Genomic DNA, 14,632 nt, shown 5'->3' on the forward strand with positions numbered 1-14,632 from the left:
CTTATCATTTGCTTTACGCACATACTTGCATCCATATATATAGATAAGATATTTTGATTATACTCACGGATTCTTGAAACTTGATTGACTAGAAATTGAGGTTATACTTCAAAGAGCATTATCTTAATCATTCAAATCCCGTGCCATAATTGTAAAGTACGTGTATTCACGGGGGGGTGCTCGCTCTCTTCCATTTCCACATGATCCATTTTTTTTTTTTGGTAACCATATAAATGTTTATGCCAGCTTATATTGACTAATTCTTCAAGGTTCTGAAATTAATGACCATATAAATTTCTAGTGGTCCTGAGATTTATGGCACTCGAATTGATAATTTTAAAAAAATAAATTTAAAATCTGACCAATTAAACTATACTTATCAATATTAAACGGATAAATTTTCTATTCATGAATACAACTTTAAAAACTTGATGAATACACCAACAAAGAGAGATTTCTGTTCTACGTGTAAAAGCACTGCCTTGTTAATATTATACGTTGTAATTTCAAGACCAGGTATGGTGATTAGAGAAGTTTATTCTTTCTGAACTTTTCAAATTTAAATCTTAGAACTAGCATTAAGTATAATTTATTTTCTAACAGAACCAATATCCATGTTTTTTTTTTTTTTTAAAGCATTAGAAAGATTAACTTGGTAGGCTCGAATTAAGCAAGGTCTGCTAAGAGCCAATTGTTTAACCCCTTTAGCCGTTGCTAATAATTTAGCCCCAGGAAATCATGTTTTCACTATAAATATTATTCTCACAAGAAGTTAAGAGAGGATTCCTACTTCTACAATGTAGTGCTCTCTTTTATCTCAAAGCACTCTCTCACTCTCACACCAAACAACATTTAAAGCTTTACTTGCTTGGACTTTACCATCCACCTATTATCTATCACTTGTGTGCCCCTCAGCTTGCATTTTGCCTCCTCTTTTTCCCATGCCTCTCACTACTTGCACTTCTTCTATTTGTTTGGTGTATTGTTTTTGTTTTTTTTTTTAAAAAAATATGGGTGTTCAGAATAGTTTGTATGTATCTTTGACTAATTATATGAGTCCTGAAAATTATTAATTATGTAAGTCTATAGTAGTCCTAAAAGGATTTGAACTAGTTATTATTAAAAAAGTAAATTCAAAACTTGATTTCAGTTAAACTATTTTATTGTTATTTTTATATGTCACTAACACGAGCTCCTGTTATTGACTCATGCTCGAGAACCTGCAACGCAATCATTAAAATACAGAAGTGATTTTAGTTTTTACTCTTTTGATTAACCAAATATCTCTTTTGCGTGTTAATTGGAACACCGGTTTCTTAGTTCATGATAGAAGCTTGCATATGCTCTCCTAACCGGATTTAAAAATCCAAATCAATTCTTTCCTCAATGTCACCATTAGCTCGACAATTGATAATCTCGAGCTATTAGGGTCTAGGAGTTCATATGTATTTGTTGAAATTCATTAGCAAATTAATGAAAAAAACAACCTCAAAAGGGTGAAGACAAAAGAAATAGTCATAAGCCCACCGACATGGAACTTGAGTTGGACAATACAACGAGCACTAAAATACCAATTTTATAGCTCATAAAAGTGAAAGAAATTTAAAAGTAACGAAACTTCTAGCTAGTAGGAGTCTTTTGTAAAATGGCCACTCAAATTAAACAGTGAATGGTGCTGGGAGGGGACAATACATCTTATCAACATAATGATAGTAACACAGAACGATCCCTAGCTATTGTATACATTGGGCAGCAAAGACATTCAGGATATCCAGAGGATAATAGATAACATGACCTATCTATATTGTGAGTAGTATAAAAAATATTATTTATAAAAAATATTTAGATGTTATTAATATTTGTTTTCTAGTAAAAAACAGTTTTAAATCATGTGGGAATTTATTCAATATAATTCGATCGACTTGGTAAGTCTAAAAATAACCAAAATGATAGGTAAAAATATAATTTGATTTACAATAAATATTTAAGATGAGATTTTATCTTTTTATAAATACTGAGATAACAATATATTGAATCGATTCGAGTTAACTCAAGTTAACCTACCAATTTGCATGTCAGTTCATGAGACCGTAATAACCTCATAAAAAGTAAATTAAAACGAGTTATGAAGCCTAATTTTCAATAAAACCAATATTGAATGATAAATTGAAAAAAATAAACCAATTACAAAAAGAACCCAAAAAAGACATACATTAACTCAAGTTAACCTATCATACCTGGAACCTAGGTCATGAAACTAGAATAACCCAATAGAAAGAAATTGAAACAAACTATGAAGTTCAATTCTCAATTAATTCAATGATGAAAGATGAAATTAAAAAAAAAAGATTAAGAAAATGGCATAAAAAACAACTTGAGTCAACTTAGGTTAACCTACAAACCCTATGACTTAAAGTTATGGGATGAGAATAACCTCACAAAAAATAAACCAAAACAAATAACAAAAAGCATTGTTTAAGCATTGTTAGTGTATTTTTAAAAAGGAAAAAGAATCCATGACTCAACACATGGAAATAAATTAATAAATATATGATTCTCAATCCCTAAGAATCTAAATGTAGAAGGTTGAAATCGGAAAAAAAATTAGTGAACTAAAAAAGTCTAAACAAAAAAACCAAAGTACTAGCAAACTTGAGTGAGGTCGCAAAAACTCGCAAGTAAGATCATTCGAACAAAATAACTCAATAGAAGAAAAGGTAGGAAAATGCATGGTTTAGTTTAAGAAAGAAAAAAATTCTGAAGAAAAAAAAATAAATAATAAAAAAAAACAACATAAAAAACAATCTGGATCACCCAGCCATACCTCTTGTCTAGATCATGGGATGGAGATAACATGACTAAAAGGAAACTGAAGAAAAGAACAAAGTTCTTTTTAAATCAAACAACTTTAAAGATGTAATTAGAAAAAAAAAACGATGTCAACCTGTATTAACTTTTCAAACTCATGGCTATACTTAGTGGCTAAATCGAAAGTATCCCATTTGAAAAACCTTTATTTTAAACTTGTCTTGACCCAACTGGTTTACCTATGACCCAAGTTACTCGAGACTTTGGTTATGTCGGGTTTCACAAGAAAATATGGGAGAATTGATCCAACGTGAAATGGTTGAAAACCTTAGTTGATCCATGACCTAGTCAGCCCAAGGAAAATCCATTCAAAACCGGGTCAAACCTATGGTCTATTTTGCTTTATTATTTTTCAAAATGATGTTGTTTTTATAAAATAAAAATATTTGGTTAACTTGGATTAACTTGAGCCAACACACTTGCCTTTAATCGACTCTCATGTTATGTTTGAAACCTATGGGAAAAAAGGATTAAAAAAATTAATAAATTCTAATAAATTAAATGTCGAATGATAAAAAAAAAAATTAATTATAGAAAAGGATTAAAAAAATAGCAAGTAAGAGAAAAAAAAAACTTCATTTTTTAACAAAGAGAGAGAGAGAGAGAGAGAGAGATGACACCCTAGAATTCTAAATTGAAAGGAAAAATTAAATTATCAAAAAATTCAATACAAAAAATAAAAATAAAGAGAATAAAAACTAAATATAAATAAATAAATAATGATTGTGTGCATTTTGCTTTTAAAGAATCCAAAACCCACGTCACTGGACCTACTGTGTACTTACTGTTATCACGAGTCTCTATCTCTCTCCTTAACTTTCTTTTCTTTTTCTTTTTCTTTTTCTTTTTTCGTGACGTGCCTGTTGCTTTTGTCTCGTACATCTACATATATAAATATCCTTAAAAAAAAGAAAATAATGGAGAGTTGCTACTTGCTAGTTATGGTATTGGTTGAAGAGGCTTGAAATTAATCACATTAATATTGCTATTACCTCCCAGGGAGAGAAGTTGTGCAGACGTAAAAAGAAAAAAACACAGAGAAAGATCTTAATTTATCCATATTTTTGCAAGTTCTGGATCGCATTTTATGCACCCTTTGTTTACTGTTTTTGGTTATGATCATTCTGGCAACAAAACTAAATGTTTAGCCAAAGGACATGAGTTAATTTTGTTCTTTAGCCTAATTAATTTATACTCTCATCATTTATATGACCATTTTTCTTTAAATTAAAGATATCTTGACCTCGAATTTCTTCTGTGTAATCTGAAAAAAACATATGATATTAGTATAAGTAGCATGATGATAAGCTATTTAATTTTTTATATTTTCTACACTACTGCAGTCTGCAGCATGCTTGATTTGGGGAGCATGCCGCTTTCAAAGTCATTTTACCGATGAGCTCATGGACAGAACCAATTCATCAAAAAAAAACTCATTGGTAATTTTTGGTTTGTCGATGAGTCCATCGATAATAAATTTACTACTGAATTTATACATGGACAAAGTACACAAAAAAAAAAAATTATCCGCTTCATTCAGTTGGTATTTTCCTCAGGAAGTTTGTCATATAACCAATAGAAATGTCATATGCAATTTCATCAATGTTTTTATTTGTTTATTGGTATATTCATCGGTAAATATAACATATTACTAATGAAATACCATCTGTAATTTCATTGGAGAGTTAATAGTAGCGATGACATTTACAGTAATTCTTTTCCAACTATTTAGAATATACTGATAAACGTAGTCTGTCGGTAACCCCATCTGTAATATTTTAAATATTTTCTTTTAAAAAATATATTGAACATAGGTAGTAAAATAATTAAAATGAATTAAAGTCAAATATATAAAAAGAAATTAAAACAATATAAAAATTAAATATTTATTATAAACTCAAACATGTGTATGTTCAAATACAATAAATATAAAACAAAGATGACATTGGAAAAGGAAGAGACTGGTCGTCACGGGGACCATAAGGCGAATAAGGAGCATATAGACTATACATATGTGATCTCATCTCCATTATCACATGGCGGAGTTCTTCATATTCCGTAGTGAGTCCTTCATATTTTTCATTGAGATGGGTTATTTGATCCTGTACTCATTGGTCTAACATCGTCTCAAACTCTGGAGTTTGAGTGCTTGAGACTGATTACGAAAATCCAATGGTCGAACCACTACGGTTTGTCTATAAGTTCTCGATCGTAGTGTTAGAAAGTCCATACACCTGATTCTACCAGGCCCACAAAATGATTTTGCCTCTAACCACAAATTCAAATCAAGATCCAGATGGATCAAAGAATCATCATCATATCTCACTTTCAAGTGAATGTTATATGTATCCTTTAAAGAAAAAAATAAATTCATCAAACTGAAGGAAATTATAACTTAATAAAATTAATCATTAAAAACCAACATGCCACAAAGTGCTGAGCTCAGCTATCCACGATCTGTTGCACCTATTTTTGGTAGTTATTAATTTACACATTAATTTCAACAAAGAGCTTCGTCAAACATGGCTCACGTCTAAGAACCATAGTCTGCAAGATAAAAATATTGTTAGTTAAATATATTTATAAAAAAAATAACAAATATAAATAATGAAAGAAATTTAAAAAATCTTACCATTTGTTTTGCATGCAAAACGAACAAAATTGAGATGTCTGTGTGTGTGGTAACAAAATCATGAACAGGGTCGGTTTCGATTCTTCACACTAGAGTATGATTGTCACATGAATCACATGGACGTTAGGTGTTGAATGTACTCCACCCATATAGCCTCCGAGATATATGGCAGTTAGAAATCCTGTTAAACCACCACGTCATTCCCGGCTGGAAGGCTGCTTTCTCTCTTATATTTGTTTTTGCTTTTTTTTTTTTTTTGGTCTCGTATAAAAAATCATGCAATATAAATGTTACCAATAAATTATCTATTAGTAAATGAAAAATAAAATTTTGGTATTTGGAATAAAAAAAATTATATTTATTTCGATCTTACCTAGTTGTTGCGTGATTCTCCCAAACCCTTATGGCAACATTGTCACCTACTCTCTCACATTAAAATTTTCACTTGCAGTAAAAAATTATAAAATGTAAATTCCAATAATTTCAATTAGGAAATCGAGCTAACATAATAAAAATATATTTAAGTTAATTCTAATATTAAACCTTGAAAATCATGCATCGACTCGTGATTTCTATTCAAAATGTCTGAAAACCTGGCTGAATAGAAATAATAGAATTTTCATCAATGATTTAAAGGCCAAAGTTATTATTCTAACAGCCTTAATGTTTGTAAATCTGAAATTGCAATCATTAAATAAAATTATTTTTTAAAAAAAATTACTAAGCATATAAAGCGATTCAAACTTACATTAAAATGTCATCCTTCCACCGGGTCTCATACTTGGGTTAAATGGATCCGGCTATGATGGGACCCCCTCAACGTTGTGGCTTTGTAATTGACAACCTCGTATCATACGTCGATGCATGTGCTTGTTCTTGTTCTTGTTCTTGGTCATTACCTAATGAATTATGATCATCATCATCACTGTTAGAAGAACTAGCAATGATCATGTCCTCACGACATGCAATAGGCTTTCTACACAAATTAACAGAAAAAAAATTAAATTATTTCAAGTTTTTTTTTAAAAAAAAAATTGGTAGTACCTCCCTTGAATGAGAGGCTACCCAAAAATTTTAAACCTGCAAATACACAATATATATCTCACAAATCAATTGATTTTATTCAATTTCTTCCAATAAATTAAAATAATTCAATTTCGCACATAATTCACATCTTCTAAATGGTAATATATTTAATCCTAAATTTACAAGAATTTAATCTAATTTTTTTTTAAAAATCAATTATACACAATTAATTAAATTTAAACAAAAAATTTAAAAATAAAATTATCTCAATAAAAACTAATTATTAAGAACACAAAATTGAACAAAAATAATGACCTAAAAAAACAAAAATAATGCAAAAAAATAATAATAAAGAAGAAAAATGAATGAAAAATTATTACCTTTATGATGTGCTTAGTTTCGACTGCCAATTAAAAAAGAACAAAAAAGAAAAACAAATTAAATGAAAAGAGATTATTAAAAAAAACAAAAAAAAAATAGAAAAATAAGAAGAAAAATGAAGAAACACAACATATCTTAGGATGAGAATAGAAGATGATGCTTGATTTCGGCTCGTGAACAATTGAGAGAGAGAACAAAAAAGAATATAAGAGAAGAAAAAAGAGCAAGAAAGGAGATAATAAAGAAGACGAAGCCTTGTCAGCTGTGCCATGGCCTTTTATATTAGGTTTAGACCAATAGAATTACTAAAAAAATATTTAATATTAATATCTTTAAATTTTCATCGGCACTTCCATTGGTGAAGTCAAGTTGAAATTTTTAGTTCAAACAAAAAATTCCCAGATATCCTCCAAATATTACCGACAATTTTTCATTTCGTCAATGAGTTTGTCGGTAAAAGAGTAACAAGTCAACAACAACAATAATAATAATAAAAACATTAATTACCATCGCCTTGGAATACCCTTTCCGTTAGTGATTCCATTAAGGAAAGTGTACCCCCAATCAAAAAGATCGTTAATTGTTAGAGCGTTGGAGTTCCTATTTTGTTAGTGATTCTATTGGTAAAAAAAGCATTAATTATCACTAAATAGTGTCAGGGAAAAGGGGAATAGTTTCCATCGCCACTGGAATATACCTAAAAACATTCCATTGGTAGCTTTGTGTAATTGACACCATGAATAATGCCAGAAAGAAGGGGAACAATTCTCATCATCACTAGAATATATTGACAAACATTATTTTATTAGGTTACCCATTTGTAATTGGCATAATGAACAATGCTAGGGAGAAGGGCAATAGTTCCATTCGCCTCTAGAATATACTGATGGACACAATCCATCGGTAAATCCATGTGTGATTTACACCATGAACAACGTTAGGTGAAAGGAGAACAGTTCCCTTTGTCTCTGGAATATACCGACAAAAACATTATATTAGTATATCCATGTATAATTGATACCATAAACAATGTTAGGGAGAAGGGAACACCTGTCATCACCATTGGAATATAAGATTTAGTAATAAATTGAGTAAGCTAATGAAATGAGTGTTTGTATAAACATGTGGCAGTAATAACTTCATTCCATACAATCTACAATCCTCTAAATTCACCAACCTTGATATGTTTGAGGCATGTCCATCAAGAAAACACAGATTTTTAAGCCATTGGTATACAAATAATTGTGCATTCTTGTCTAAGATGAAGTTGGCTCTAGGCTTTGCGACCCGTGACCTTGTATAAACTAACTCCATATTATTATAATGACAAAACAAAGCTATATCTATTTTAGATGTTTTCCTTTGCCTTCCCCTTTACATCCATAACTATATTCAAAATGTTTTCAAACATGTTCTTTTATATATGCATGACATCAAGGTTATGATAAAGAAGATTGGTCTTCCAATAAGAAAGCTAAAAAAAAATACATCGCTTAACCCAATTATGGGTCAAACCAAAATCAGGAAACTTCTACTTTTTGGATTAAAAACCAAATACAATAACACTATACTTTGACACCATGTCATCCAATTCCTTGCTCGAAAAAAGTGGTGGTGCAACATCCCTTTCAACTCTACCAATAAAAAAGCTTTCTTGTTCTTTCTATACTTGTGATCTATTGGTAAGAACCATTATTGGCAGTAAAAAAAGATGTTTTACCATCATTTGTTAGCGTGAATGCCTTGGTATTTTCCATACAGTATGGACATGCTAGTTTCCCATACGTGCTCCAACTAGAAATTATTCCATAAATAAGAAAATCATTGATAGTCCATATCAAAGCTGTCTTCATAAAAAAATCTTGTTTCCTCTATACATCATAAGTCAAAGCCCTAAATTCCTCTAATTACTTTAACTCATCAATCAACGGTCGAAGACAAACATCTATATTCGGACCTGGACTATTATGATCAAGTATGACCGTAGATAAAAACATGAACTATGGCCTTATACACATCTTCGATGGCAATGACCCGAATGGATTAAATCTATATGTACATAATCCAATACGCATGTTCCTTGATTCCATAAAAACTAAGGATGCACACTGTTAAAATGTTTCCAAGCTTTATAATTGAAAGGGTGCACTAGCACTTCATCCACCACATCATGTAATTGGTGTCATGTCATGTACTCAATAGTCTTTGATCACATGAATAACCTTTGTAGTCTAGGTGTAATTGGAAAGTACCTAATTTTGTTGTGTGACAAGAGTCCTTTCCCTGCCAGTTCTAGGTTAATAATGAGAATGCTCACATGTTCTGTATTTGGTCAACTCTGTATTTTCAAAGTAGTACAACATGCAGAAGTTTGGACACATATTAATTTTCTGGTATCTTAGACCAAAAGGTTTAATCATGGACTTAGCAATATATAAATTATATTTCAACCTATTTCCTTCAGGTAAAATGCTTCTTGCTCATTTAACAATTTTGTCATAACTGACCTCTCACTCAACCTATTATCCGACTTGATGGTGAACACATGTGCAACGACTAATTATTTACTATGATTTATACAACCATTCCATAATGGTTCGTTGAAATCTTTCAAAAGATAAAAAGACTTGGCTAGGTCTGCATTAGATTTTTCATCTACGATTGGACATTGATCGACGTGACCCTGATTCATTATCATCGCATCCATAACTATATTCCTACAATAATTACTTTTATCATCTACAACTCCATACACGTTACTAGCACTAGAAGTTAACCAAACCATCCTTTCTACCATGGTATCATGAGGAACATATGGTTTTCCGTATGCATACCAACATAGGTATTTCTTCACGAACATGTTTTGTAGAAGATGCATCATTACAACATCTATATCGAGAAACTTTTTATTTTTACACTTCTTGTATGAACATCTAATACCACCTCTACTAATATTTCTTGGATTAGATAGTGCGTAATTAATAAAACTCTAAACCCCATTACAATAATCTCTCATCCACAACCCTTAGGGTGAATCTCGATACATCCACGAACGATCATCCATTACTTATATCAAACCTATTTAAATAATGATGACAACATGTATTAATTAACTATGTTAACTAAAACAAATTGTAAAAATATTGTTTTAGCCCAAACTTATTCAATCTATTTTAATAGTATTATTAATTTATTATCAATTATTTACATAAATTTAAATTTTTTACATGTTTACCGAAAATGTCAACTCGGCAATAAAATTGACAAGGAAATAAAATGGATATTTTAAATAAGCCATTATTTATTCTATCACAAAACACCTAAGTCAAAAATTCGACATAAGTTTCATCAATTTACAAGCAAATATAATTTTAAAAAATCTAAAACAAACCCTAGCATGTATAAATCATAAATCCATACAACATATTTGTATGAGAAAAAAACTATAAAATGAGTAAACACCCAAACAAAATACATATACTATAAAAATATGAAAAAAATGAACATTTTAAAATTATGTTCAAATAATAAAAAAAAAAAGGTAGATTTACTTACATAAGGTGGAGAATCCTCAATAAAATTTAAATAAGAACATGGTTGCTGACAAATTAAGTGTTGTGGTTGTCAAATTTGTTGTGGGAGGTTAAGTTATGTTGAGATTGAGGAGGGGGTGGTTGTTTCTGCTGTTTGTTGTAGAAAAAAAAAAAAAGAAGAAGAAGCATAACGAGCAAGATAGAAATGAGGGAGGGCAGGGGAGTCTGGTCATAAATTAAATATTACCAATGAATTTACCAACAAAATTATTTTATCGGTTATTATGTTGGTAAAAAGTGTCATGTTCTCGTACCATTTGCTTTTTGAATACTACTATAATATTATCCGTAATTCATTGATATATACTGAGATATTATTTCTGTCGGTATATCTACGAAACGAACTTTATTGTTGGTAAAGTCGTTGGTAAGAATTACATGTCATCGTACTTTTCTAGTTTTTTTATTCCTTCTTTTCCCACTACAATTCCCTCGGTATATACCAACCAAATATTTTTGTCGGTGTTTACCAAGGGATATGGCGATGGAGAAGTCTATCGGTAAATTTCACCACAATCTACTAACGAAAAAAATTTCATCGGTGTTTCCGTTTGTATTTGCTAAATTTCTGGTAATGAGTCTTGAAATCTTTTTTTTTTTTTTAAATAAATTGATTTGAAGATTTCTTACAACAATTATTTGCATTTTAGCTTCTATTAAAGGGAAGAAGTATCACTTAATTAGTAGTAAAACCGCTCTGTCGCATATGATCTTCTATGAGGTTCACAGATTCAAAATCTTGCTTCGGTATCAATAATAGGAAACTAAACCTCTCCCTTTTTTTATTATTACCATACGATATACATGCATTAATCAAGAATGAAATTGAGGGACACACCTTGCTAGTTGAGCACAATAACAAGTTAATTCTTTTTTTATTATTATTAACGTGGGTGTTCAGGCCAGTTTACACGCGCCTTAACTCATCTCATATGCCCTGAAGTTAATAACCATGTAACCCTTCATTGACTATTATATTAGCAATCATATGGCTCAAACTTTAAATTATATGAGAAACAAACCTCTTAGTCCCAAACTTTTACCGCTGAATTATCTACTAAATGATTAATACACTTACCCTCATCAAATACACCCCATGACTAATTAGTCACCGAAAGAATATTAGAGATTTAGCTCATAACTATGAGGATTATAGCATACGTGGAACCCCATACCCAAATTCTTATCATTTAAATTAATAACTTTCACATGGTCTTGAGCACCATTTTGTAAACTAATAACCCAAATTCTCTCAAATTTTTATTCACTCCTTCTCTCTCGCTTTCTCGATCTTGGTTTCAGGATAGTCTCCCCTGCTTCTAAGTGGGTGATACGTGCATAAGACGATGCTTATCCCATTTGATTATTCTTCACTGAAATCCATGCTCACTAATCTTGCTTCTCATCTTCGAATCAGAGAAATTAAAGGCGTCATCACTACAAAATTGTCTAATCAAAGACCATGAACTTGCCAGCAAAATCTTCGGGCATGTGCAGATGTAAAGGGCGACACCTTCTTCCTGTGGCCCAGAACGTTTCACAAAAGTGCTGCAACATTTGATTGGTTCCAGAAAAATGTCACTAGATATTTTGTCCTCTTTAACCTGCTGGTTTTCATGGAAAGAGAATATATTGCTTGCTTGCTTTCATCTCTTTCTTTCTTTTTTGGGATGCGGAATTCTGTATTTTGGGGATGTATGAAGAGTGAAGATGATGTAATTCTGACCATATAGCCTGGTGTCATTTACCATATTGTAAGAATCTCACTCGAAGGGAAAGACAATTAGTTCTAGATTTTGCCAATTTTGGCAATTAAGAGTACATTAGGGTTCCTTCCTCCCCTTAATTTTCTCTTTTTTCATGAGTGCCTGAAAAGAAATAAACTAAAAATTCAAATCCGAGGACTAAAAAATATTACTTGGAATTAAGTACTGGTATCCTACTTAGAGACCCACTAATACTCATGTGCCCGTAACTTAGAGACCCACTATGATGACGCATCAAGAAATCATCTCCACCGTTTTATACGCCAAAAATCGAGCTTTGACTTAGGAACTGTTGCTGCTGTGCTCCTTGCATTTCCTTCTGCCTCCGAAGCTCCAAGACCTTCCTGTGAGAATTTGAATGCTTTGCTGATACAAAGGTTGGACTTGCTGCGGGTCGGTACTCGGGCACTAACCGACCCGACTTGTACCGGACCCCACAAGCATTGCACAGCGTTTTGGGGCCCATGGGACCAGTCCGCCACTGCGGAGTTTTCTCTGCTCCGCAGTGCAGGCAGCTGCGGACCATGGCATTCGAGTCGAGGTTTGGATCTGGGCTCTCCCTTAATTGCTTTTCAGATGACATTTTAGCGGTGGATGGGACATAAAGGAGGCGGGTGGACCAGTCGCATGGCGCAGCCCGAGAGCGTTTGGAACGGGCCTTGCCAGGCAGTGGAGTTTCAGGCTGGAACGCTGGGTTGCTGGGGTTACAGGTTATTGGTTCAGGGTGGTGGGTCTCGGATGAGGAGGATTCGGGTGTGGGTGGTTTGGACCCGGATAGGATGTGGGTGTTGGTTTGGAGGCTCTGATCAGTTGAAAATGAGTCTTCCACAAAATTTGAAAGCCATTCTAGCTCAGCCATGTCATCGTACTGGAGCAAGAAAAGAAAAGAAAAGACTCAAATTCACGTAAGCATTGTAATTTATAGAGAACCGTTTAGACTAATAAGCACTCCGTTTTAGGAAAATAATTATCATTCATGTTTCTTATTAATTAAAAGAAAAGAAAAAAAAAAACTAGTTAAATTAAGTAGAATGTGTACAATAAATTACCAGAAAGCAAAGCTCAGTGGAGAACTGAGAATCGGCAAAGGTCTGGCCATATTCGACGGAGGCGGAGCTGAAGCTGTGAGTGTTGGTGAAAGAATGATTGGCGGCGGTGCAGTTTTTTGTAGTGGTTTTGATACCATCAATATCACTGAAAAAACCACCTGCCATTATATCATCATCATCATTAGGGAAATCCAAGAGGTCTTCAACCGTGAAATGCTGGTCTGCTTTCTGGTCTGAGCTTTTCTTCTCCGAAACGAACTCGGTGGCTCCACAGTCATTGTATCCGCCGGTAAAGAATTTAGGCCCCTCCATTAATTCTTGAAATAATAGCTAGCTAACTAGCTAGTATTATACATCTGTATAGATATATACAACGAGATAAATGGTAAATGATGAACTTTACCAAGAAATATATATATGGAGAGAGAAAGCAATGAAGCTTTAGAGGAGAAGATGTAAACGTTAAGTCTTTAGATCAGAAAGGAAGAGAGGTGGGTATGAGAGAGAGAGAGTGGAGATCTGGTGGGTGGTGGTGGCCTGGTGGGGTTTTGAGGAGTGAAGGGAAGGACCAAAATGAAAATATGAGAGCATCTTTTTTGTGTTCTAGCATGGCAGAGGTGGTGTGAATAAAATAACGGGGGTGGCGACTGGTGGCTTGTTACTTCTCCAAAGAGTATTGCTGTTGCTATACTTTCTAAAAATGAAATTCTCTTTTTGCCGTGGGATGTTTAATACTTTGGTTAATAGTTATTTTTTAAAGTATTTATTACTTGATATTAGCAGATGAAAACAATTTAAATATATTAAAAAATAAATTTTAATAAAAAATAGATTAAAATCCAATAACAACAAACATGGAGATGGTATAAAGTACCTGAGCTGTGCCAAACTTTACTTCTTTGTTTATTCACCTTTCTTCCTTTTTTCACTTCTAGGTTTTGGATTTTTCTTATTTATTACATTTGTGTTTTTGCTATGTAATGAGTTGTCAATGGTAAACTTTTACAATGATAATCAAAATATGACTCACTTCACACAAATTTCAAATATAAAATAAAAGGAAAAGAAAAAAAAAAAGAAAACGGAATGAAAATAATGGATGTGTTAAATGTGTTGGATTAATTAACATCTTTAATTTTATCTTCTATTATGAATATAAACATGATGTTATATGTGTTGGTTTGGTATATAATAAAAAAATAACAACTTAATTTTTTATTATTCTATTTTTTTCTCATTTAATTTCATCAAATTTAAAATTAATTTTTTTTAAAGTTGCAACCAATGATATTCTTCAAAAAAATATAAAAGTATCTA

At 31.9% G+C, this 14,632-nt stretch overlaps 1 protein-coding gene across 1 annotated transcript; it reads right to left on the reverse strand.

Annotated features, from left to right (window-relative positions):
- Window positions 1-12,211: 12,211 nt before the first annotated feature.
- Window positions 12,212-13,845, reverse strand: LOC118054886 (GATA transcription factor 4). The gene is made up of 2 exons (XM_035066659.2): window positions 13,316-13,845; window positions 12,212-13,134 (listed from the first exon to the last, which is right to left on the reverse strand). Exons 1-2 carry the CDS (start codon window positions 13,625-13,627, stop codon window positions 12,523-12,525), a joined length of 924 nt encoding a protein of 307 aa, XP_034922550.1. The 5' UTR covers window positions 13,628-13,845; the 3' UTR covers window positions 12,212-12,522.
- Between the last annotated feature and the right edge of the window lie 787 nt (window positions 13,846-14,632).

Source organism: Populus alba, chromosome 1 (genome assembly GCF_005239225.2).
Source record: "Populus alba chromosome 1, ASM523922v2, whole genome shotgun sequence".
Classification (NCBI taxonomy): Eukaryota; Viridiplantae; Streptophyta; class Magnoliopsida; order Malpighiales; family Salicaceae; genus Populus; species Populus alba.